This window comes from Python bivittatus, unplaced genomic scaffold (assembly GCF_059951505.1).
Source record: "Python bivittatus isolate LINGU-HERP-01145 unplaced genomic scaffold, Pbiv_v1 ctg000070_np1212, whole genome shotgun sequence".
NCBI lineage: Eukaryota > Metazoa > Chordata > Lepidosauria > Squamata > Pythonidae > Python > Python bivittatus.
The window spans coordinates 18916813-18941088 of record NW_028277034.1 but is presented as its reverse complement, the minus strand read 5'-3'; the positions used below and the strand labels follow the sequence as shown (position 1 = coordinate 18941088).

General features: G+C 36.8%; 1 protein-coding gene across 1 annotated transcript; it reads left to right on the top strand.

Annotated features, from left to right (window-relative positions):
- The first annotated feature begins 11157 nt into the window (after positions 1-11157).
- On the top strand, positions 11158-24172 carry TDO2 (tryptophan 2,3-dioxygenase). The gene is made up of 13 exons (XM_007437876.3): positions 11158-11484; positions 11693-11762; positions 12058-12163; positions 13608-13698; positions 16024-16094; positions 16649-16776; positions 17903-18089; positions 18476-18583; positions 19700-19811; positions 19923-19980; positions 20902-20981; positions 21592-21682; positions 24019-24172. The coding sequence occupies exons 2-13, from the start codon at positions 11728-11730 to the stop codon at positions 24170-24172; spliced, it is 1221 nt and encodes a 406-aa protein (XP_007437938.1). The 5' UTR covers positions 11158-11484; positions 11693-11727.
- The last annotated feature ends 104 nt before the right edge of the window (positions 24173-24276 follow it).

Sequence of the window (24276 nt, the reverse complement as noted above, 5' to 3'; positions counted from 1 at the left end):
GTGTGTACATCCTGACTTATATACAAAAGGGGTGATAGAACTTGTGCTATGATGGTGGAATTCTGGTTCTGTCATTTGCTTCCCCTTGACTCCCTGCAGGTGTCTCTGAATACCTGTAGCTGGTGCACTAAAGGCTACCAGTCCCTGAACTAACTTTTATTTTTAATGTAGCTTCCAAAAAATATTAGTTGTGCTGAAGTTTTCCAAATAAATGCTAACATACCGAAACTTTTATAATAACTTTATTAAAGTTTACAAATACAAAGATTAAAGACTATTACAAACTAAGAGAAATATAGAAGTGAGGAAAAGAAAAAGAAAAGTGCAAAGAGAGAAAAGAAAAGGAAAAAGGAAAAAAATAAGAAAAGGAGAAATATAAAAAAAAGACTTTCCCCTACCTCCAGACAAATGTAAACAACTTCAGTAACTTAACACCTTCTCTAGTGTTTCAATCATAAAAAGATCTCTTCTTCCCATATCTCATCTCTTATTAATAAACAAATTGTAAAAACTCATCATTCAGTCCTATTCAGCAAAAGTCCATTAAGAGTACCAGAAATAATAACATGTTTGTTTTGACTTTAATAAAATAAATCCATTTTGTATTCCAATTTATCACTTTCTCTAAGAAATAAAGCAAAAGAAATCTCTCTCCATTTATAAACAAATCTTTAAGGCCTTGTCATTCAGTCCTGTTTTTTTTTTAAAAAAAAATCCATTGATAGCTACCAGAAACCACAACATATATATATATTAACCCTGATCAAATAAATTCACTTTATATTCCTTCTATTTACTTTTAAAAACTTGTCTTTAATCCCATCAAATAATATCCCACAAATTGAATTCTTATCATTTTCTCTGTCTCCTCTCAGAAACTGCTTTAGTAGTTTAACATGTCCCTTTTTAAATCCAAGATAAGAATGCAATCCACGTCACTCTTCTGATTTATTATTTGTATGTCCCCTTTAGATACTAAAACATCAGCCAGTTGCATTCATAAATCCATTGAGGTATCTTTTGCCATATCACTTTTATAATCTGTATTTTTAAATCTGTTTTCAAATCCTTATCATCTTTTTCCATATCAATTCTTGTAGCCTGGCATTTTTTTAGAATCCATTTTCAAATCCACATTGCAGTCTCTATTTCGTCCAGCAGAATCTGTTTCTCTTCTATAACTTCTGTTAGATCTATTTTTATAGTGGTAGATAATCTTGAAAGTAATTTCTGAGTACATTGTTCCCAAACAGCCTCAATTTCTTCTATAGTCAAATAACATTGCTCCACTGTATTAATAGGTCTTTTCACCTTTAATTGTAATCCTTAATTCTCTCTGGTTTCCTCTAGTCAACCTTCAAAGTCCCCTCTTGTCATATGTTTATTTTCCAATCAGCAAAACTTTCTCACAGGAGGATTTCTTATAATTAATTTCAAAATCTTCATATATACTTTTATAAAATTTTAAACAACCCACAGGAAATATTCTTTCAAGTCCGTCTGGCCCCTTAACTTTCCAGAATCAATATTCTAGTTCCTTCTTTTGCTGTTTTCCAAAAATTAAAATTTTTATTTTTAATCCTTAACCTTACATGAAGCTTCTTTCATCCAGGATAGAAGGAAGCTCTCCCGGCATAGTAAAGCTTGCTCTTCAGAAGGTTCTTAATGCCCAAAAGATCAATAAGAAGCAATTTCCTAAGGTAGTTAAGAGAGGAAGTGGGTGATCCCAGTGTCCATTTGAAGGTGCCAAGCCGCGGCTTAGGCAGGATGATTTTCCCCTGGCTCGCAGAGCTCTCAAACCCACCAGAGGTTGCTATTCTGCAATCTCTTTGCAGGCAAGTCTCTGTATAGAACAAACTTGTGGGTGATCCTAGTCCTCTCCTTGATCCAGAGAGGGGTTCCGAGGAGCCGATCTATTCACTGGCTCCTCTTTCTGCTGTAGCTGTGAGCTCCGCTCTTGCAGAGCCATCTCCAGTCCTCCATTGCTTCACCGGAAGTCCACTTACATGAACTTTTAAATCTTTAAATGAAAGACAGCTGCAAAGTCTTATTTGCTGCTACTTTTCCAACAGTAGAGATTTCTTTCTTGACCAATTATAATTTGACTTAAATTCATATTGGATATTGTTTACAAACCTAGCCACACTCAAAGCATATATCAGATAATCCGTTTCTTTAGGCTTCAGTCCCATTTATTTTGTACTTATAGCCTGAAAGTTTAAAAAATCGTTGGCAGTCTTATATTGTTCAAGAATCTTTCTATTGCTGAAGAGGGAGTATGGAATCATGCTGGGGAAAATTCTGACCCATCTTCTGGAAAAGGAATGTTGAAGGAACCAGAGACCACCAGTTCCACAGCAACTAAAAGAACACACCTGAGGCTACATTATATAAGGGCCCTTATAAAAAAAAGAAGGAAAAGCCAGGGGTAACATTTCAGAACTTTCTCTGTAGCTAATGCTTTTGCTGTGTAGTTTGTTGAACCTTGCCCTTTATTCCTCCCACTGAAAATGAGTATGTGATTGGATTATTAATATTGCATCAGCTGTTATCCGTATTTGCCTAACCTTCAGTTATTGGATCTCCCATTTACTTAAAGCAGCTATTAATCGTAAATGGAGGTTAAATGTAAAGGGCAATGTGTCAGCGGAAATTACAAAATATGCAAGGAACACAGAAAGTATACACACACACACACACACACACACTATACATATAGACATATATACACATCCATACAAATTTCTATGCATGCAAGATAAGATATTTGTCTAAAACCCTCTATAAGTACTACAGGACTTTTATTTATTTTGATTGAAAATGAAAATCAACAAAAGAGACTTTGGCAAGATACGTACTTTTTTTTTTTTTTTTTTTGCCCAACTGCCAGTACAGGCCACTCACAATTTCTTAAGTGCAGAATCAAACAATGTTGTCCTCCAACCACTCCAAGCACACTACAAAGGCATCTCGTGCCTGTATTTCAAAGCTCTGTTTCAAAAGTACTGTTTTCCATCGTGAGCCATCTTAAGATTTTCTGAGCCGTGAAGTGAGTCTACTGCACTTTCCCAGCTCCAAGTGGCTGGTCTCTGCCTTATATGGCCATTTGATCCTGGGCTGTTGGGCTACTATGTCCTCAGCTGCTCAGTAGCTTCCTGTTTTTCCGCTTCCAGTTGATGTCCAGTAAAGACCATTCTCCTGGCAACCATGATTTTCTCAACATTTCTGCCAGCACACTTCTGTTCCACATTATTTCTTCCAATGGGTATACTTTCAGTTTCTGTCCAGGCTGGGTGAAACACTTTCCTTTCTTCCCCACCACATGCCCAATATACTGAAATGGTTCTCTTCTCTCCAATTCCTGCCACAATTTGCAGTGTAGGTATTTTGGAACAAAGCCTCAGCCTGAATGAATGCCACTTTTTTGCTTCTATGAGAAACCATCACTATTTCATTGCCACAAAGTTTCTATGGACTCAAAATGGTATAAAAGAACAAGATGTTTTCTTTACTTTATTCAGTGTAGCACTGACAAAGTGATGGTCACTTTGTCCTATATGGAGAGGAAGGGCAGGAAGCAGGGGAACAACCAACCAGGGCTTGCTCTGGCCATAGTCTGGACTGAGCACCTGCCTGGCCCTTGCCAACCCACTGTAATCTGGACTTTAATTTTTAAAGTTAGCTTCAGGAGGAACCAGGAGCAGCACAGAAGACCAGCAGCTTGGTGGTGTGTACAACTGCCTTTTGAGTATGCAAATGAAGAGATCAATAGCAGGCAGATTATATGAGTAATTGTTCTCTTCCCAGTTAATGACCCTTGAGAAATAATTAAATGTGTAAAGATGGAAAGTGCTTTTAAAAACATGAGAATGAACACAAGAATTTACAGTATAAAGCTTCCCACATTTCATTGGAAGCACTTGCACTCGTGGATTAATTGCAGAAAACCTATCAGTAATAAAGCATGAGATTTCAAGGTCATCACTGTATGAAGCATATAGGTAAAGAAAAGTAACTGATCTGCAATCCCTTTTCTAGTCTTCCTATTGTAGTAAATTTTAGGAAACTTTTTATGTGACCTAAAGCAGGGTTGAACAATCTGTGGCCCATGGGCTGCCTGTAGCCCTCAGGATACATTTGTGGACCCCCAGCAACCCAAGAAAAAAAATCACTTCCTAAATGGTTGATTTTCAGTAGAAAGCTTTCCCACCTTCCTCCCCTGTCCCCAAATAAGGGAGGGAAGCAGGAAATCTTTTCAATCTCCCAATGGCTCCAAAAGTGGCCCCAAACTGAATTGCTGTCATCCATCCATTTGCAGTCAAATTTCAATGGCAAGATTTTGGTCATTTGAAACATTGTGGGTGGTGTGAATGGAATGGAATAAGGATTGCTTATTAGGGTCTCCCTTTCCTACTTTATAAACCCTGAAACAGCCCTCTCCTGAAGTGGAACCAAAAATTTTTAAGCTTGCTGTTTCAAGTAATGTTGCCATGTCATAAGGACTTCAGTGGCTCTCTGTTAGAGAATCAAGATGTAGCCCCCAACCCAGTAGATATTGTCTCTCACTATGGTAGATCATCATTGTTTTTTAAAGTCACAGTTGAATCTTCTGACTTCATGTGTTTCATACAGTTTCAAGTATGACATAGTTCCAGATAGTCAATGAACTTTATCATGTATTTCCCCCTTGGATGAAGAAGTTTTCTTTCATAATAGTCAGTGTGTGTGTGTGTGTGTGTGTGTGTGTACTTTTAATCTTCTATTTACTTTACTGAAGCCAATTGTTGCTACCACTTAATAGATCTTTGACCACAAAAACAGGCATAGCCAAATACGCTACAAAAAAATACAATCCAGCCTGACTTCTCCTTTAATCTGCCTTATATGAAATAGGAATTATCTGGGAGACATCTGATCACATCAGCTGAGGAAAAGGTGATCAATCTGAATTCCCCTCTTTATGCAACTTTTTCCAGCCAATGGTGGCATTAGAAAGTGGACATGTCCATAACAAAAAAGTGGGTTGGTTCATGTATAAAAGAAAAAGAAATCAAAATAAAAAGCGGAATGCTTTCAAAGTGTTAAGGGTTTAAAACATTTTAGAGATATAATCTGTCGCTTGTTGATGGCAAACAGTGTACCAGATATCAGTAGAAAATAGTTCAAGTTGAATTTCACTTACTCTCAGAAGGAGACTCTAGGGGCCATGCTAGATCATTGGGCTGATACAAATAGCTCATGGACCATTGGTTGCCCATCCCAAGGTTGTCCCTTCCTATTTAGCCAATGTGCTGATTAGTAGTGATGAGCCTCAGCCCATCCCATGTTCCAATTTCTGTTTCCCTGGTAATATCCAATTATACTGGCTTGCTGAAGCATGTGCCTTCACACATGCCTGCATCTAATATGTTTTGGCTGAGGAACAGCAACTCATCTCTAACATTTGCCATAGAGTAAGTCTCCATCTTGCTACAAATGTCCTGGAGCATAAATGATTCTAAGATATAGGAGAAATGGAGAGGGAAATTGCATCCTATTCTTCTGGAAACAATTACTTCATTACTGAAATGAATGTCTTTTGCAAGCTGTTCAACAAGTCAGCTAAAAAGTCTCACAAAAACAAGATTACTGATGAATTGCATACATGTGTTTTCTTTAACAGAGTTATATCCTAAAAGAACTGAGAGAGAAAGAATCAACTTGATTCTTGACTAAAAGCCCAGTTTGCTTCAGTCAGACAAAATATTGAATTCAGAGTATTTCTGAAAAGGTTAGGCTGCACTTTTAATGTGAAATGTAAACAAACCCTTCAACTTAACTAAAGCAAGGAACTTGCTGTTTCTATTGGTTTAGCTGGAACATGTTTTTTTCTGCCTCTTTTACTTAACGATCAAGTCAGATGATCAAAAATGTAGGTTTACTTTGGTTTACATCCAATCAGAACCTGCCAATGCCAGAGACTTAACTTCTATGGTGAAAGTAAAGGTCCCCAAACTGGGAAAGTGTTTACTCTTTCCATTTTACAAGCAGTGCCCATAACAGGGCCAGTAGGAGATGTGGGCTGCTATTAAATGTTTTTATTTATTTACAGTTTAAGATTTGCTTTATGGCTCACAAGCAAAGGTAAAAAGGTCTTGCTCTCTTATGTAATTGCCTAATTACAAAGCAAGAGAAAAGCCAAACCCTTTCTTGGCAGCATGGGCTGAAGGTAGAGCTATGCGCACTATGAGATTTCATGGCGGAATCTTCCCATCAATCCTAATATAGGTAGTCCTTCTTTAATGACAGCCTCATTTAGCAACTGTCTGCAGTTACGATGGTGGTGAAAAAATAACTTTGCAACCAGTCCTCACATTTACAACCTTTGCAGGTCTGTAAAGCAAAGGAAAGCTGAATTAAGATCGTAAGGACAGTCACAGCTTTGCTTAATGACTGAGTTGCTGGTCCCAACTATGGCAGCTAAATGAGGACCACCTGTACTGATCTAGAGTGAAGGATTGAATCATATACTCATATAATTATAGGGTTGGAAGGGAACTTGGAGGTCTTCTAGTCCAACCCCCTGCCCAAGGCAGGAGTCCTCATACCATCTTGGACAAATGATTTTCCAATCTTTTCTTGAAAACCTCCAGCAATGGAACACCCACAACAAGCTGGAGGCAAGCTGTTCCACTGCTTAATAGTTCTCAGTGTCAGGAAATTCCTCCTTATTTCTAGGCTGGATCTCCCTCTGATGAGCTTCCACCCATTGCTTCTTGTCCTACCCCCAGGTCCTATGGAGAATACATCAATGGCCTCTTCCTTGTGGCACCCCTTCAATTATTGGAAGACTGCTATCATGCCTCCCCTCAGCCTTCTCTTCATTAAGCTAAACATACCTAGTTCTTTAGCCATTCTGCATAGGATTTAGCCTCCAGACCCCTTATCACCTTTGTTGCTCTACTCTTTCTAGGGCCTCAGTATCTTTTTTGTATTGTGGTGACCAGAGCTGGATGCAGTATTCCAAATGTGGCCTCACCAGTGCGGTGTAGAGCAGTACTATCACTTCCCTTGATCTTGATACTATCCCACTGTTGAGGCAGCCCACGAGTATGTTGGCTTTTTTGGAAGCTGCAGCATACTGCTGACTCATACTTAAATGGTGGTCCGTGGTCCACTAGGACACCTAGATCTGTCTCATAGGCACTACTGTTGAGCCAGGTACTGCCTATCCTGTACCTGTGCATCTGGTTTTTCCTGCCTAAGTGCAGGACCTTACTTTTCTCTCCACTGAACTGCATCTTGTTGGATAGGGCCCAGTGCTCAAGTCTGTCAAAATCCCTCTGAATCTTGAATTTATCTTCCAAAGTGTTAGCAATTCCCCCCCAGCTTTGTGTCATCTGCAAATTTGATGAGTGCTCCTTCAATCTCCTCATCTAGGTCATTTATGAAGATGTTGAACAGCACTGGGCCCAAGACAGAACCTTGAGTTACCCTACTGCACAATTTCTTCCATGTAGATGTAGTTCCATTAAGGACGACACGCTGAGTGAGGTTGGTCAGCCAACTGCAAATCTATCTGGTAGTGGTACTGTCTATCCCACAGTGTTACGTCTTACCAAGAAGTAGGCTGTGGTCTACTTTATCAAATGCCTTACTAAAATCTAAGTATACTATATCCACAGCATTTCCTTGGTCCACTAATTTTAGTGGTCACTTTATCAAAGAAGGCAATAAGATTTGTTTGGCATGACCTGTTCTTAACAAACCCATGCTGGCTTCTAGTCATTTCTAGGTGCTCACAAATCCACTGCTTGATTACCTTTTCCACTGCTTGATTACCTTTTCCAGAATTTTCCCAGGTATTGATGTCAAGCTGATTGGTCTGTGGTTTCCTGGATCCATATTTTTCCTCCTTTTAAAGATTGGAACCATATCAGCTCTTTTCCAGTCCTCTGGCAATTCCCCTGTGCTCCAGGAGCTCTCAAAGATTTCATTCAGTGGTTCTGAGATTACATCTGCCAGCTCCTTCAGTAACCTGGGGTATAAACCATCCAGTCCAGGAGACTTGAACTTGTTCAGAGCAGCTAGGTGTTCTCTAACCAATTCCTTACCTATCTTAACATGCATTCCTCTTCTGTCTCCCACGGTGCTGATTTTGACAGGCTGGACTATTTTTTCCTTTTGCATAAAGACAGATGCAAAAATGGAATTAAGCAGTTCCACCTTCTCCCTGCTGTTCATCATCTTCTTGCCATCTTCTCCCGCTAGCGGGCCAACCATTTCCTTGAATTTCCTCTTGCGCCTTATGTATTGAAAGAAACTTTTTTGTTGTTATTTCTGGCATTTGTTGCAAGTCTTAGCCCATTCTGAGCCTTAGCCTTCCTGACTCCATCCTTGCAGATTCGGACTATTTGCTGGTATTCTGCTCTAGTTACAAGGCCCTCTTTCCATTTTTTATAGTTGTCCTTTTTGTCCCTCAGCTTGACAGAGAGCTCTTTGTGCAATTATGCTGGTCTCGTCAGGTGTCTCTTGTTTTTCTTTCTCTGTGGTATTGTTTTTGTTTGGGCCTTATTGTTACGGGAGTAGTAAGAAAAAGAAGTTCAGTTCTGTCCTATTTCATAGTTTCCTACTGAAAATTAGCCTTCAGGTTGCTCTAACCTTTTCTGGAGATAAAATAATGTTCGTTCTTTTCAATGGTAGTGAAGTTAGTTAGAAGAAGTAATCTTCAGAGTCAAAAATACAAGAACAGAAAGAGTTAAAAAGCTCACCATATCTGGCTGAAATCTTCCACAAATAATAAGAGAACTATAGTAAATATACAAATTGACTTTGAAGGGCTGTAAATTGTGTTTCTCTAGCCTGGTTCCTTCCAACTGCTTTAGAACGGCAGTCTATAGAATTTTCCATTATTATCAACGAAGAACAAAATATTATGGCAAAGTTGCAACTTTTTTTTCAGGATAAGGTCCACATTTGAGTGATGCCAAGGACCAAATTAGAGCTAAGAACAACAACAACAAAAAATCTTATACAGTTTTATGTACATTTAAATGTAATTGAAAATAATACAATTTAATTAATAAATCCCAATTAATATACTTAATTATATATTTTTTCTGTCTTTCCTATCACATTAAACATTTCAAGCCCATTGCAACTTTCTCCAAAGCTTTCTGGTCCACAGTCAAAGTTAGGGGGTGTACCTGCAGCCCTGTGGACCTAGGTTGTGTCTCACTGCACTATGGCAATGCTTGGTTCACTTGTCAGTCTTCTCCTTTCATTTTATCTCATGTTTGGTCTCAATAGTTGCATCTCATTGAGTGGATTTTTGTAACAAAGTCCCCCGTCATTTAAGTGCAAGTCCAGCAGTCAACAAAATCTTAAACAGCTTTCCATGGAAATTTAACTGTATTCTGCAGTATCCTGCTCTCCCCTCTAACAGTCTGAAAATGACCTTGGTTCCAGACTATCTTGAGTAACTGGATAAGTGTGATCTTTCTCTAGTTGCTGAAAACCATGATATATAGGAATGATAAAGAAGTTACCTGTGACAAATAGGAGTCAGGATGACTACTGAGGCTAGCAACTTTTATCTTAGATTTATGAAATTCTATCATTTTTTGATTCTGTCTCCACACAACCACAGAACTTCTTATTAAGTAAATAGAGGATTTTGCTCTTAAAAATTACACATAAAAAAGAGCAGAGTAAAATTTTATTGTAAATTGAAATCCCTTTGTCTTAATATAATAAAATATTTCAGTATTTTGAACCACATTATTAGCCAAATGGTGTATTGTAATAATTTCAAGTCCCAATGAAATATCTAATAAGTACTGTAATAACGGCTGGAAAAATATGCTTTCATTATATGTTCTCAAGATCTCATTCAGCCTTCAGTGTTCCAGCTTTGTAGGACATTACTGGCCATGTCTATAATTTTATTAACTATTGCATAAAATTTATTATTGAATTACCAGTTGGACAACTTTTTTCACTGATTCCTAACATTCCTCATGCCAAGATTTTGAAACTACCTTCAAAATTCCCCTGATCACCATATCCTATAATGAATTTTGAGTGAATGTCTATACTATTTAATAGTTGCTGAAATTGTTGCTCCAAATCTTCTGGAGATTTGTTCATACAGATATTTCTGAGAACATTCTCTCAGACTTCATACCAACTATACCTTTGTGGACAATTAGAATATCAATCAAACATAGCTGACAAGAAAAATAACGTTTAAAAATAGTTCTTTAGAAGATGATAGATAGATAGATAGATAGATAGATAGATAGATAGATAGATAGATAGATAGATAGATAGATAGAATTGCTAATTTGGGAAGGTTACTAAATCCCTTTCTGGATTTTGCAGTGAGTAGATATTAAAATTAAAGTTGCATAAGTGTTATATAAGGTCAAAATAATAATGAATTACAGCTACGGTTGCAGAAAAGTGAATTTTATTTACTCAGTATCTGAATGTTAATTTTTTAACATAATTCCTTGTATGTTTCTCTATTTTTTGTATTCTGCATTTTTCTATTTTTAATACAATTGTTTCTTTAAAGTTGCAGTGAATTTTAAAAAATTAGGTTCATGCAGACAGCAAAGTGGGAAGAGGTGCATGGATGCTACATCTTCTGGACAATGACTGATAATGTCCCAAATGATGTCTGTATACCCCTTGATAGGTTAGAAAACAAGAGATTTTTGCGGTATGCTCATGTAATGTTATATTGAGTTTATAACAAATAACTCAATGGGATCAGGCAGTTAATATCTGATATGCTGGCTTAGGTTGCAGCTGCTTATTCTTTTTAAAATTTCTTAAAACAAAATGTAATTATTCACTTAGAAAAGTGGAACCAACATTTAACACCATAGGCCCATGTAGCTTTTGAATACATTTCACAAATAAGCAAGCTAAGTGTTCTTGCAGTTTAAGACCAATGGGATGATTGACTACTTTGGTCAATTCCTCTCTCTGTGTCTAGATAAAGAGAGGGAAAGATCAGTAGGATACTCTCTGACATATCAAATATTTAGTATAATTGAGATGTAGTGAAAGGACATGATGTATCATTTCAGCAATTGCTCTGTTAATGATTAGATGGAATTGAGTAACAATGTGTAACAACTTGGATTTGGAAAACTAGTGGAAGAACTCAAAATCTCTTTTGAAGCTGAATATTGGGGCATATTTTTGCTCAGAAAGAACTAACAAATATTCAAAATATTTTATTTCATTTAAATTTGGAAATGTGAACATTTGATTGCTTGAATTATCACTGGAAAACATTCTCGTTTCAGAGCTGCCTTCATATTTTGAACCTAGGATTTATAAACAAGACAGCTCTCTTCTCACATTTAAGTACACTGGCTTTTATGCAAAGAATTCCAGTTTATATATCATTTCCTTCAGCATTGTAGATATCTGAAAATAACTGAAGACGTGGAAATTGCAGTAAAACTACTCCTGTTACCTGTGATGCTTGTGAGTATTTTTGTAATTCTTGTTTGAGCTGAATGACTGAATTGTTCAATCAACAAGACAAATACTTCATGAAGTTAATTTCTAGATAACCACTGAAGCTGAATGGCAACAAGGGTGGGCAGTCAAGAAGGGGGTTGGTCTAAACTGTTGATCAGATTACATAAAAGAATGCATTCTAGATCATGAAATGCAATTTATTTTATCTCAGGAGATTGGAACACAGTGATATTCGATACTGGAGTCATGAGTGGATGTCCATTTTGGAAGAACAAGTACCAGTGAGTACATTTCTCTTTTTTGTGAATAATAAAGAAACCAAAACAGATATTTGGATAAATAAAAACAAACAAAATGGATATATAAGCAACTATAATAATAATTTTTAAAAACCCTAGAAGCACCTGATTTTTGGAACCGTATTTTTAATTTTTTTTTGCAGTGCTTTTAATTGACAAAAAGAAAAAAGAATCAATCTTGTTGCCTTGTTAAAATTCAAATCATCACAATAGAGTAACATACATAGTTCTCTTCTGTTGGCAGTACTTAGCTCTGTTATCATTTGTTATTTCATAGATTTAACTTTAATAAACTGTCTTTGGAAGATGAGACAGATGACAAATCACAGGAAGGATTAAACAAGGCTAGCAAAGGTGGTCTTATCTATGGAGAGTACCTACATGTAAGTATGTGACTGTGGTCCTGTTTCAAAAATGACTGGTTTGCAACTGAATATTTCTCTAGCTTCTGTAGCAGTTTAGATATTCTTTATGATTGTGAAACCCTTGATTATTGAAATGAATCTTCAAAAGACTTTCACGTTTTAGCTACAGCTACTTGATCCGTCTTGATAGCCCAAGCAAGCAAAAAGCACCTGCCCCCCCCCACCCCCAAGTGGTTCACCCAAGTGGTTGGGTGGCTATGTGTCCTACTTTATAAAGGTCAGTTTTCAGTTTGAAGACTCCCTCCATCAACTATAGTTTTTTGAAGACTCTCCATTCTAAGTCTAGTTTATAAAGAACCAACCATCAATAGCATCTTGACTGCATAATGTATAGACAAACAGGTTACCTGGCATAGTCTTCTGTGTTATGGTGAGATATATGGTATTTAACTTGTGTGTGGTAATGTATTTCCTTTCTTAAATGGTGTGAAGGCTATTTTATCTACTGTAGGTATCTTGTTCAAAAAGAATAATCAGGAATAGTCTAGCATTGTGACGTAATGTGGTCTAGCAATTTTCTCTTTTCCCCCAGCAAAATATGTTTTGATTATTAGCATATTGGAGTCATAACAGGTAGAAGAATATGTTAGACTTTGACAGTTCTACTATAGATAACAATCATGGATTATTTAAAAAACAGTAAGGAGGCAGTGAAGTCTTGATGAGGCAGGAGGGAAATACCATCTTATGCTTTTATTTTTAAATTGATCATCTTTTTTCCAGCAGGGTTTCCCTGCCAGACAAAAATCAATAGGTAAAAAGTTGATCAAAAAAGCTCTACCAGTAGATGTGCAAGTTGAAACAAACCTGTTCTTATACAAAGCCATAATTCCCTGCACTAATGTTATGGTGAAAGTCACTTTTTATTAGCTATTGGGATTTTCCCTCCTCCCTCTCTCTTCCTGAAAGTTATTTTTTTCCTGCTGCTGCTGTGGGTAAAACTACAACTGGAGAGAGAACATTTTTCAGAAGAAAACGGCCTGTTTGATACTTAATTGCATTCAAGTGGGGGGCCCTGCAATAATTTGTTCATGTTAAACAGTGCTAGCTCAAGAGTACATGGCTTCCTTAGGCCACATTGATTAACAGCACCACCTCCCTTCAATGTGAACACTTACATTTTTAGAATGATTCCGAAGAAAGGACGGCACTGACGCCTCCTAATCTCTGCTACCCTGGTCACCCTTAACCTAAGGCCAGCCCTGTGAAGCATATATGTTTAAAGACATTGTACGTGTGGGTTCTGCTTTAAGGTTGTTCTTGTTGTTTTCAAAATATAAAAGACTGAACATCAACACTGAAGGGTGCATACTTAATAAAGACGTTCATTATTTGATACCAAATTAAATGACATTATCTGCAGAACTACTGAAATATCACCTTGGTCTTCTTTCTTTTAAAGCTGGATAAAATATTGAATGCTCAGGAACTTCAGAGTGAAAATAAAGGAAACAAAATCCATGATGAACATCTCTTTATTGTGACTCACCAAGGTAAATCCTGCTGAAAAAACTATGTAGTCCTTCCAGTTCATCTTATTATCTGATGATTACAAATACGTGTTTGCTTTTTAATAAACAGTGGTGTTGCTCTACATAATGTTTTAATATAAGTAAAAGCATGTGTGCATTTAATATAACACTTTTTAGTTTCAATAACTACATCCCATCTGAAAATGCTGATGGGGGAATACTGTGAAATAGTCTTCAATTTTGGAACAATCCCTAGATTTCTTAAAACTAAAATAGGTTGAGTATAGGCAATCTTTCTAACTGATGTCAAAACTGCTAGCAGAGAAACTGAATATCCACGCAATACAAAGGAAAATGCAAATAAACTGAAATTCAATTCATTAATTAATTATCAATGTTGTGCTTATGATCCTATTTTGTCAATTTTTCTGTGATTTTTTTAAGCATGTACATCCATGCACAGGGACACCAATCTGATTTTGCATGTGTACAATTATTTTGTATTTATGTTCTATGCATGGTTCCTGGTTTCATTTAGTTTGATTCATAACTTTCCTTGGATTGGTTTACTCTGGTATGTAGGTGTTTCTAGTTTTGTTTTGCTAACTTTTAAAAAGTATTTTTAATGCAGTAAAATTCAATACATGCATTCTCTGTATTTTTAATGAAAACTACTCCTCTTGCTACATACTGCATCTGTGCATGTGCATATATGAGAGTGTGTGTGTTTATGTGTATATGTAGTGTATGCCTATTTTACAAATATTTGCAGTTTTGGACAACATTTTAACTGAGAACATGCACGTTAGGAAGCATTGACCCATAGCCAGCTGCAGAGAGGGAGGAGGAAAACGATGAAACATGCGTTATGATATCATGCTGCAAAGTCTATCCCTTTTACATTTGTGTTGTGATGTCACATGCTAGTACATAAGAGGCAAAGCTTTCATTGTGACATCACAAGATACATTTTGAAATGTTGATGAAAACATTTGCTGCCATTCTGGAATGGAGATGTTATTTGCAGAACATGTAATGTCACTCTACAGGAAAACCATGGTGAGATTCTTTTACAATCCTAACTGATAAAAAGTTGTACTGGAAAGTCTAAGGTTCAAATCTTCAATTAACTACAAAACCATCCGAATAATCTTTGGCCCAGTCATTTCTCTTCAATTAAGCTATTTCACAGAGACATTGGAGAATAAAAGAAGGGTGTGGGGAGAAAATTGTCCACACTGATTGGGAAGGAAGGTGACATAAGTGGAACTAGTTGATCCATTTGCTACTAATGTTTATTAATAAGAAAGGATATCTGTGAGAGCACCCTAGTCATTAGAGCATCTGGCCAAAATTATGCAGCCATAAAATGCATCATTTGACTAGTAACAGCAATCATACAAAATTAGTAATTTATATACAAAGTGGCAGCACCTTGAATTATCCGTCTGTTCTCAGCCTTCTCACGCTAAATTATTCTTTCAGTAAGGGCACAGGGAAAATTCATGAACTTTAAATGACAGATAGATTATTTATAACTAGGGGCACACTTCTCAGCTATATGCTTCTCGTAGTGACAAACTTTTTCATATTATAATTTGTCTATATAGCAATATTTGTATAGGGGACTGCAATGCAAATTATGGATGGTGATTACAGGATGTAAAGCTGCTGGAGAGCTGATGGTTGCAAGTTTATTTACTGTTTAAATATTCAGATATGATTATCATGTTGTTTTCTGGCATGCTTGGTCTGCTCTTTATTATTACTGCGAAAGTGCAATCTGTGACCATTTTCTGCACTGCATGATTACAACTAGCTTCCTTTATTGCTTTGACATTGTAAACTCTTCAGATGTACATCAAATACAGTTTCAGGGACAAATGGGATGGTGTTTCTTTATAATATCATACTTTACCTATGAGGCTTGTATGCACATAGCTTTTTTGTATTTTGACTTTTTCAAATAAGATGTTTGATTATTTGGCTTAAAGAATGAGATTAGGAGTTCTGAGAACTGATGTGATTCTAGTCTGAGCCTCTGTATTCAGAGTGATGAATGTATGAAGTGGAACTAAAGTGGACAGATCTCTTGCTCTCTATACTGAAACTGTCCTCCTGAACGATCAAATCTCAGCCAAAGTATTGAATTGGGCAGAAAAAGCAATTGAAAAAAATCCAGGAGAGAAAAACTGATAGCTACATTGTATATCTGCTTGCAGGCAATCTTCAGCACCTTTTGCGTATATATAAAAAAAATGTTATAAATACAGAGGTGAGGAGTCTTTGTTCATTCGCCTTTATTTATTGCTTGAGAAGTGAAACTAATATTCCTTTCAACTTTAGCTTATGAATTATGGTTCAAGCAGATCCTGTGGGAATTGGATTCTGTTCGAGTGCTATTTCAGAATGGTCATGTAAGTAGAATAGAACTGTCTTATTTAAATTCCTCTTTGGATTCTGATTCTTATTAAATGCAAATGGGATATTTGAAATTCAGCTTGTGGAATTTGGATATTCTGAACATCTACAATAATCACCAATTTTTGAAAAAAATATGGGTGCCAGTTAGACAATCCTAAATCTCTTATGACTTAAGAGCACAGTTAGAATACTTTGGGCTGCACTCCTGTACACACTTGCCGGGAAGAAAAACCATTACTTGGAAGGAAATCCCAATGTACTCACCGTTACATACTTCCAAAGACAGGAGGACAGGACCACACCAGGCAACAGGAGGTGGAAGTATGGAAGTACTGAACCTGTGCCTGGAGGCTGTTCGGGACTAACTGGATGGCAGATTGGGTAAAACAAGCTCAGATTAAACTCTAGCAAGGTGGACTACTTGTAAAGGTTATCAAATGACTGTTCTAATTCAAGCGGCCTACGGTGGGTTGTGGCTTTGTTGTTGTTGTTCTGCCTTATCAGCCAAGCATAAATAACTTCTTTTTTTATATACATATATACTAAGGTGAGAGATGAAAGGAACATGCTGAAGGTGGTTACTCGAATGCAGAGAATTTCAATAATCCTTAAATTGCTTGTGGAACAGTTTTCTATCCTAGAAACAATGACAGCATTGGACTTTTTTGACTTCAGGTATAAAAACTTCAGGTCTTTGATTCATTTATGTGTGGCAGTTCCTGTATTCCTAATGGTCCTCAAAGTTTTAAAATGAATGTACAGGCAACAAAATACTGAATATATTTCTATCAGAATGAGTAGTAATGATACCAGTAACGTATGTGGCATTTCACAGAATTGAGGAAATTGAGGAAAAGAGGTCTATATCCTGACAGGATTAAAAATCTAGAATACATTAAAGAAAAAATTATAAAGAAGAGAATGATGAAGGCAGGGGAAAACAGGAAAGAATGTAGGCATATTCAAACTACATATATTTAGGCTTAATTGCAGGTTTAACTGTGGCAAACCTGTGGTAAGCAAAATAGTTGCAGCATTCCTGGATGGCATCTAAGGATCCCTCAAAATCAATGCACGTTAACATATTTTTAAAATGGCCAAATCTCACAAGATCACCAACTCACATGAGATTTTAATGTTCCTTAATGGGATCACTGAAATTTCACAAATTTGGTGATCTAAGATTTCAGCCGTTTTAAAAAATGTTTTTTTTGGGGGGGGGGGGTTCTATTGTAGCAAAATTGTTCAAAACCTGAAGAAGTGGTCAAGCTCTGTAGGGTACCCTGCTAGCTAGGAATTATGCTAAAAACTTCATATAAAATGTGAATGAGTTAACTTTTTTCAAACCCCTGAGGAAACCTATGAACACAGTAAGAGTACTTCTATCCTTATTCAGTTGTTTTGAATGGTATTCTGTATGTATTAAAACAAATATTAAGTAGTGAGTTCTAACTTAATTCCAGGTTGTAGAAACACATAACTGTACAGATATATTTGGGAATAAGCCTTACTTAACGTGTGAGTCACTTCTGATTAAGCATATCAAGGGACTGGGAGGCTACTAGAATTGACCTGATTAAAATCAATGTGACAAGTTAGCCAGGACAAACATAGGTCCAATTTATTGCCATGGGTATGATTCCATGACCAAAATTGGGATCCAGGCCAGGGTGCCTGTTTGAGCAAAGATTGGCTATTCAATAACTTCACCATTACTTGATGCAATAAAATAACACAAGGAAATCAAATATGCCTTTTTATGCTGAATAATAAGGTAGTGCTCTTTCTCTTATCCTTACAGAGATTATCTGAGTCCAGCTTCAGGATTTCAGAGTTTACAGTTTCGATTATTAGAAAATAAGATTGGTGTCCCTCAGAGTTTGAGAGTTCCATATAACAGAAGACACTACCGGGATAACTTCAAGGGAAAGGAGTATGAATTATTGCTTAAATCAGAACAAGAGCCAACGCTACTACAACTAGTGGAAGTATGATTTTTTTTCATTTTCTACTTGCCCAGCCCTGCAGAGTTGTGATCACAAAGGAGATCACAACTTTTTCTTTAAAAAAAATCAGTAAAGTTTAATTTTGCCACACTGGATTAGGAGTTCAATAACATTTGGCATGCAGAAATTGCCCAGCTCTGATTTACAGGGTTGGGCAAATATAGGTAAAATACAAGGAATTGAAAACTGGGTCGGTGTTCTGGTGGGGTGAAGGGAGTAAGGCTGCTTTTCCTAATACTTTGTTTTGTCCAAGGAGCTGCTTGTCTATGCTATGCTTTGCTATTGGCTAGTCACTGAGCGCAAGCCTGCTATTCACACATTGCAACCAATGCTATCACTTGATGTTTCACTTCATTTTGTTTTATAAGGCATGGTTGGAAAGGACACCAGGACTTGAACCAGAAGGATTTAATTTCTGGGGAAAATTTGAAGTAAATGTACTTAAAGGACTAGAACAAGAATCTGCAATGGTACAGGTACTTATTCTAATTTACCATGTTGTCCTTGGATAGATTAATATAGCCAGATTTCTAGTGGTGACCACCAAGTGCAGCACAACTTCCTGGTTGCAGTTCTATGAGAGAGCACATATATATGAGTTGTACCACCATGTATACATGAGTTTGTATATGGATCAATTTAAGCTTGCTGACATAGCTGTATTTATGCATCTGTGAGTACAACAAATAGGCACCCATGGGCTCTGACTGCTTTTGTTGAAATAATGAAAGCAGAATTGCACTGCAAGCTTTGACCTTTTGGATGTGTGGACAATGCTGTGACGCATTTACCAGAAGGATAGGTCTTATATCATGATGGCACAATGCTGCTTTTGTCATTTTGCCCTCCTTGACCATCCTGCAGATGCTACTGGTGGGGGACGAGAACATGTATCTTGCGGTGACACTGCACAAATGTCTTCTCAAATAGTTCAGTTCCCAAAAGTTGGTGTGCCGTAGATGAGAAGCATGACTTATTTTAACATCTTCAGCCACTGAACTGAATAATCTGACAAAATCTAAAATCCTCATTTGTATATTTTTTAAACAGATCTAATACTCAGATTAATTCAGGAATGGTTGTGTGGTTACAAGCAAACCGGTGTTTTAAAGAGTGAATAGGGGAATACATTATTCATAAATGTGATCACATTCATATTATATTATAGAATCCTTCTTATTCATTTCTGTGCCCAAGTTCATTTTAAGATTACAGCTGTGCATAGAGTCAATAACTGCCACCCGTGTTTAGGATATAGCATGCTTCCCCTAACTGGTGCCTTCCAGATAGGTTGAAAGCTGCAGTCTTGGCAAATCTAGAGAGTGCCATATTAGAGAAAGCTCATGAATTATCAATTGACTCATCAGCATAGGCAGCCAAGTCTACAAAAGTTTCCATCTCATGCAGACATTTTTGTGTTTTTTCATCACAAAAAACATGGGACTAAATATTATCATGAATTAAACAGAGTATTTGTGGTGGGCGGGGGGGGGGAATCTCTGGATATATGAAAGACAATGAGAAAAATATTCCCCATAAATATAAGCATAAATAAATTAAAAGTTTTGTTAAAAAATAATTGTCTTTGAAAGGCTAAAGAAGACTCAGAGGAGAAAGAAGAGCAACTGGCAGAACTTAAGAAACAAAAAGAAGTACTCATATCATTGTTTGATGAAAAACGCCATGAACATCTTCTTAGTAAAGGTAAGCATACATATTAGTATATGCAGAACTGAATTTTCGGTTCCTGATAGACTACGTGAAACTATCTGTATTTGAATTTGTATATTATTTTACACTTTTTAATTTTTGCAGGTGACAGAAGATTGTCCTTTAAAGCAATGAAAGGGGCTTTAATGATCTACTTCTACAGGTGCACAAAATTTGTATTTGCCTCTGTAAATGATTTTGCTAGTAGTAATGTAGTTTCATTGGTGAGTGTTTCATTTTTGTTTTAATGTCCTTAACAAGCATGGTTAGTATTTTTGAGTATGATGTGTACTGAATACAAGCAGTCCTCACTTACCAACATTCGTTCAGCAATCATTTGAAGTTACCATGGTGCTGAAAAAATAATTTTACGGCCTATTTATGACCATTTACGAGAACTTCTCAGTGTCCCTTAGTCATGTGATCACCATTGCAGTCAGTACATGTTGTCCTGTGCCTGACCTGTGATTTTTAATTCCCCCCACCCTTGCAAAGCAGAGATTGGAGAGGAAGGGATTGCAAGAGAGTAAGCTGTTTGCTCTTCTATATATCAAAAGCAATGAGATCGTGCTGGCAGCCTGGGGCTGGGAGCCATGGGTGCACTACGCAAACAACTTACAGTACTCTCCTGAAATCTCTTACTGTCCAATTTCTCTGCTCTACAAGGGGGGTGGGGGAGCAGGCGATTTCTGTAGGCAATCTCTCCTTTGCCTGACCTCTGGATTCCACCTTATCTAAAGCTATTAGTCAAGCCTTTTGCAAACTCATCTCCCCAGCCCCCATGTAGAGTATAAGAAAGCAAATGGAGAAAGCTGCACTAAGTATTTGCTATGATAGGGTGATGCTTCATTATCTAGTTTCTGTTTATGCTTATTTCAAAAGAATAGAAATAGGAGTAAAATCGTTATCTGAGAAGCAAATTATTATCTATTTACTGTTTTCTGCTGGTTATTTTTAGCTATTTAACTGTAGTATGTCTCAAATTGCTTTAGCACGTATATTTATCCACTTGGATTTTGCTTTTTTGCTTTAATATAAACTGATACATGGGAATTCAATCAACCATCTTCTTCTTTTCTTTAAGAGAGGAACCTCGCTTCCAGGTTCCTTTTCAGCTTCTCACTTCTCTTATGGATATTGATGTGCTAATGACTAAATGGAGATGTAAGTTCTCTTTGAGTATTCCTTTGATTCAAATAACATTACTTTCATCTCACAATGCTTCTATAGCCAACATGAAATAAGTTTTCAAGGTTGACAGTCTAGGGTTTTGTAACAGATTAAATATTTATTCCATCCTGGGGTGCCCTAGATAGGGAAAAGCTACAGGAAATGAATAAAACTGGCTTATAACTACAGGCATAACGGTTTCAGTGATGGACCCATAAATTTGAGAGTACTCAGATATTGCCTCCACCATGAAGTTATTCACATTTAGCAAATCATTTTATTTCAACTTTACTTCTGCTCATCTGGAATGGGGGATAATATTACATAACTACCTTATGGGTTTTTTTTTGTTTAAATACACCAAAATACTATATGTGATACTATATTGTGTAATAAATATACTCCAAGGTTGTGTTCTATTAAACCCTGTAGAACATATTTTTAAAAAGACCTTTATAAGCATCCACTTTGAAATAAAATAGGCAAGCATCTATTTATTTATAAAGAAAGTAGAACATCCTACCATAAAAGTTAAGTCTGTAGAACTGATCAAACAATGCTCATTTCTAACAGTGTTGCATAATCTTGATTTCTGTATGCTTAGATAACCATGTGTGTATGGTGCATAGAATGATTGGCAGCAAGGCTGGGACTGGAGGGTCATCAGGGTACCAGTATCTACGCTCCACAGTGAGGTAAGTCTAGGAAGCCAACTTCAGTTTTTGTCATTTATAAATGACAGGGCACATGTCATGTTCATATCATAAATGGATGAAAACATGGAACAAAGATTATTTAGCATCTACATATTGTCTTCTGAAAGTGAGCAATATTTCCAGAGCAGATGTCATGTTTTTAAGTTTCCAGAGGGAGTTCATACTGATCTTTTTGTAGCAAACCACCACAATATGCTGTGGGTGAAGTCTCAACTTTTGTACACATAATTATGTCTTCTCCTTGTGAATTTAATTTCCCTCTAACATGTCTGATTTCTGTTCCTCCCTCCTATCCCAGCCTATGAATATGTATGCAAGCATGCACGTGTGTATATACATACCGACATATTCATTCCTCAAATACATTCTTCATGCTACTGATCAGGAAGCATACATGCAGAGTAAATAGGAAGAAAAAAAAGGCACTTTTTTACTTTCTCTTGAACACTAGTAAACTGACTGAAAGCTTATCAGGATTAATGAAGGAAATCATAATTAATGCAGCAAATGTATTGCCATAACTTATTTTGAGAATCACTAACTCAAGCTGGACCAGAAGGTTTCTGTTGGGAGTGGTCCAAATTACCTTCATGCCCTTAACAGTTAATCACATCAATAGCTTATTTCATGCAGCTCTTTGAGAAAATAAATTAAGTCACTGATGATTTGAAATGTGGGCAACATCTGTTTGAATGTAGATGAGAATTCAGGTGGTGGGATGGAGTGGGGGTTGATAGCTGATGGGAAACTGGCTTTCCCCCCTTAATTTGGTTATACTGTGAGCCCCAACCATCAGGCCCATGGATTATGGATCTTATAATCAGACAACATTTGGAAGCCCAAGTCTGGTTATAGAGAGCTTGCTCTAAGAACTGCATGCTAACGGAAGCAAATTCTGATGGTTGTACTTTGGCTCAGTTGATGCATTTTTAGAAATTTTGTTAAATAACATTAAAATGAATGAAGCCTTCCTAAGCAAGAGATATCTAAGAAATTATGTATAATGCTACATTTTCATAGTCTGCTAGTAGGCTTTCAGTTTGCTAATTGACTTTTTTCCTTAAAAAACAAGAAGCTTAACAAATGAATCACCCCAAGAAAACCATCTTTATTATTATTGCATATTCAACAGACATGTTCAGCCCTGGATTAACCATTAAGCAAAATAAGCACATGCTTAGGGCACCAAGGAAAGGGAGCACGACAGGATTCTTTCCCCTAGCTATCATGCTGTTAACACTTTCACTGTCACAACAGTAGCCAGTTTTTTTGTAATTATCCTTATCTGGAGTGTTTGACTTTAATCTGCATTGTTAAAAAAAAATCTTTGGCATGGTAACTAAAATTTAAAAGTCTGGTTGATGGTATCGTCAGGTATCACATTTGTTTCTGTCTCATGGCAAAAGTTTCACTTCTGTTGAGGGGCGCCACTGTTGGGCCTTGCTTTAGGATATCCGTTGGCCTTAATCTGCCCATGGACACGCTAGTTAATCATTAAATAATATTTAACATGGCAGCACGAATTAGGATGACTCTTTTTGAACTTAAGCTGGATTCTTATTATGGGAACCAAATGGAGTTATTTGTGCCCTTCGCCTTTGATTATGGCAAACCAATTCGTAACTGCGTAGAGTGGCACAACTGTCCTGCACAACTCCTAATATTAATTATAGCAAAATGTTAATCCTGTCTTAATTTTACCCAGTCATAACAACAATTAGCCAGTTATATAAAGTCCCTCCTTATTCAGAGAGACAATGTATCCTTGACGAGTTATGACTAATGAGAGGTCACCATTATCACCATGTAAAACTGCAAGGTATATGGCTGCGGCAGAGAATGCAAAATGCTGCTTCTCCAGAAAGTTCAGTCTAATCCAGCAAGTTTATTCTTATGTCTTTATGACATGTTTTATATTCCAAATAACATTTTCAATTGTAAGAGTTCACCCTAAAAGGACAACGAAAGGTTGAAATCTTCTGGACTATAGGAGGTTCTCCCAGAAAAAGTAGGAGTTTTAAGATTTCCTCCCTACCATTGGAGAGATCCACACTTGTGCATACCTAAGGGTATCATTGTGCTTTTAACGTTATGATGATAAGGTGTATTGGGATCACTACAAAGCTCATCACATTCTAGCAGTTTCCCTCCTGTTAAAGTGAAAGTGACCATTCTCAACTCTTAAGCATTAGAACTGGATGCTAGTACATCAAAACTGAAAAGCCTTCGAACAAATCTAGTGTTACAGGTTGTGCCTGCCAGAAACTATAGAATACTATGGAATATTATTTCTCTCATTTCATTTTGTTTTTCAGTGACAGATATAAAGTCTTTGTTGATTTGTTCAATCTTTCAACTTACTTGGTGCCAAGAAACTGGATCCCAAAGCTGAATCCAACACTTCATAAATTCCTTTATACAGCAGAGTATTGTGACAGCTCTTATTTCAGCAGTGATGATTCAGATTAAAAGCTCTCCTTGGACAAGCCTTATAACCCCCATGTTTTCCATATATTCAGCTTCACCTTTGATAATGGTCATGATGGCAGAAAAATCTGGAAGTTGTGGTGTCA

What these genes read in the sequence shown, in the direction of transcription:
- TDO2 (XM_007437876.3), top strand. Translation starts at nt 11,728, where the DNA reads ATGAGTGGATGTCCATTTTGGAAGAACAAGTACCA. An exon ending in TGCTATTTCAGAATGGTCAT is followed by an intron (nt 16,095 to 16,648) that starts GTAAGTAGAATA and finishes ATATATACTAAG; the next exon opens with GTGAGAGATGAAAGGAACAT. An exon ending in TGAACATCTTCTTAGTAAAG is followed by an intron (nt 19,812 to 19,922) that starts GTAAGCATACAT and finishes TAATTTTTGCAG; the next exon opens with GTGACAGAAGATTGTCCTTT.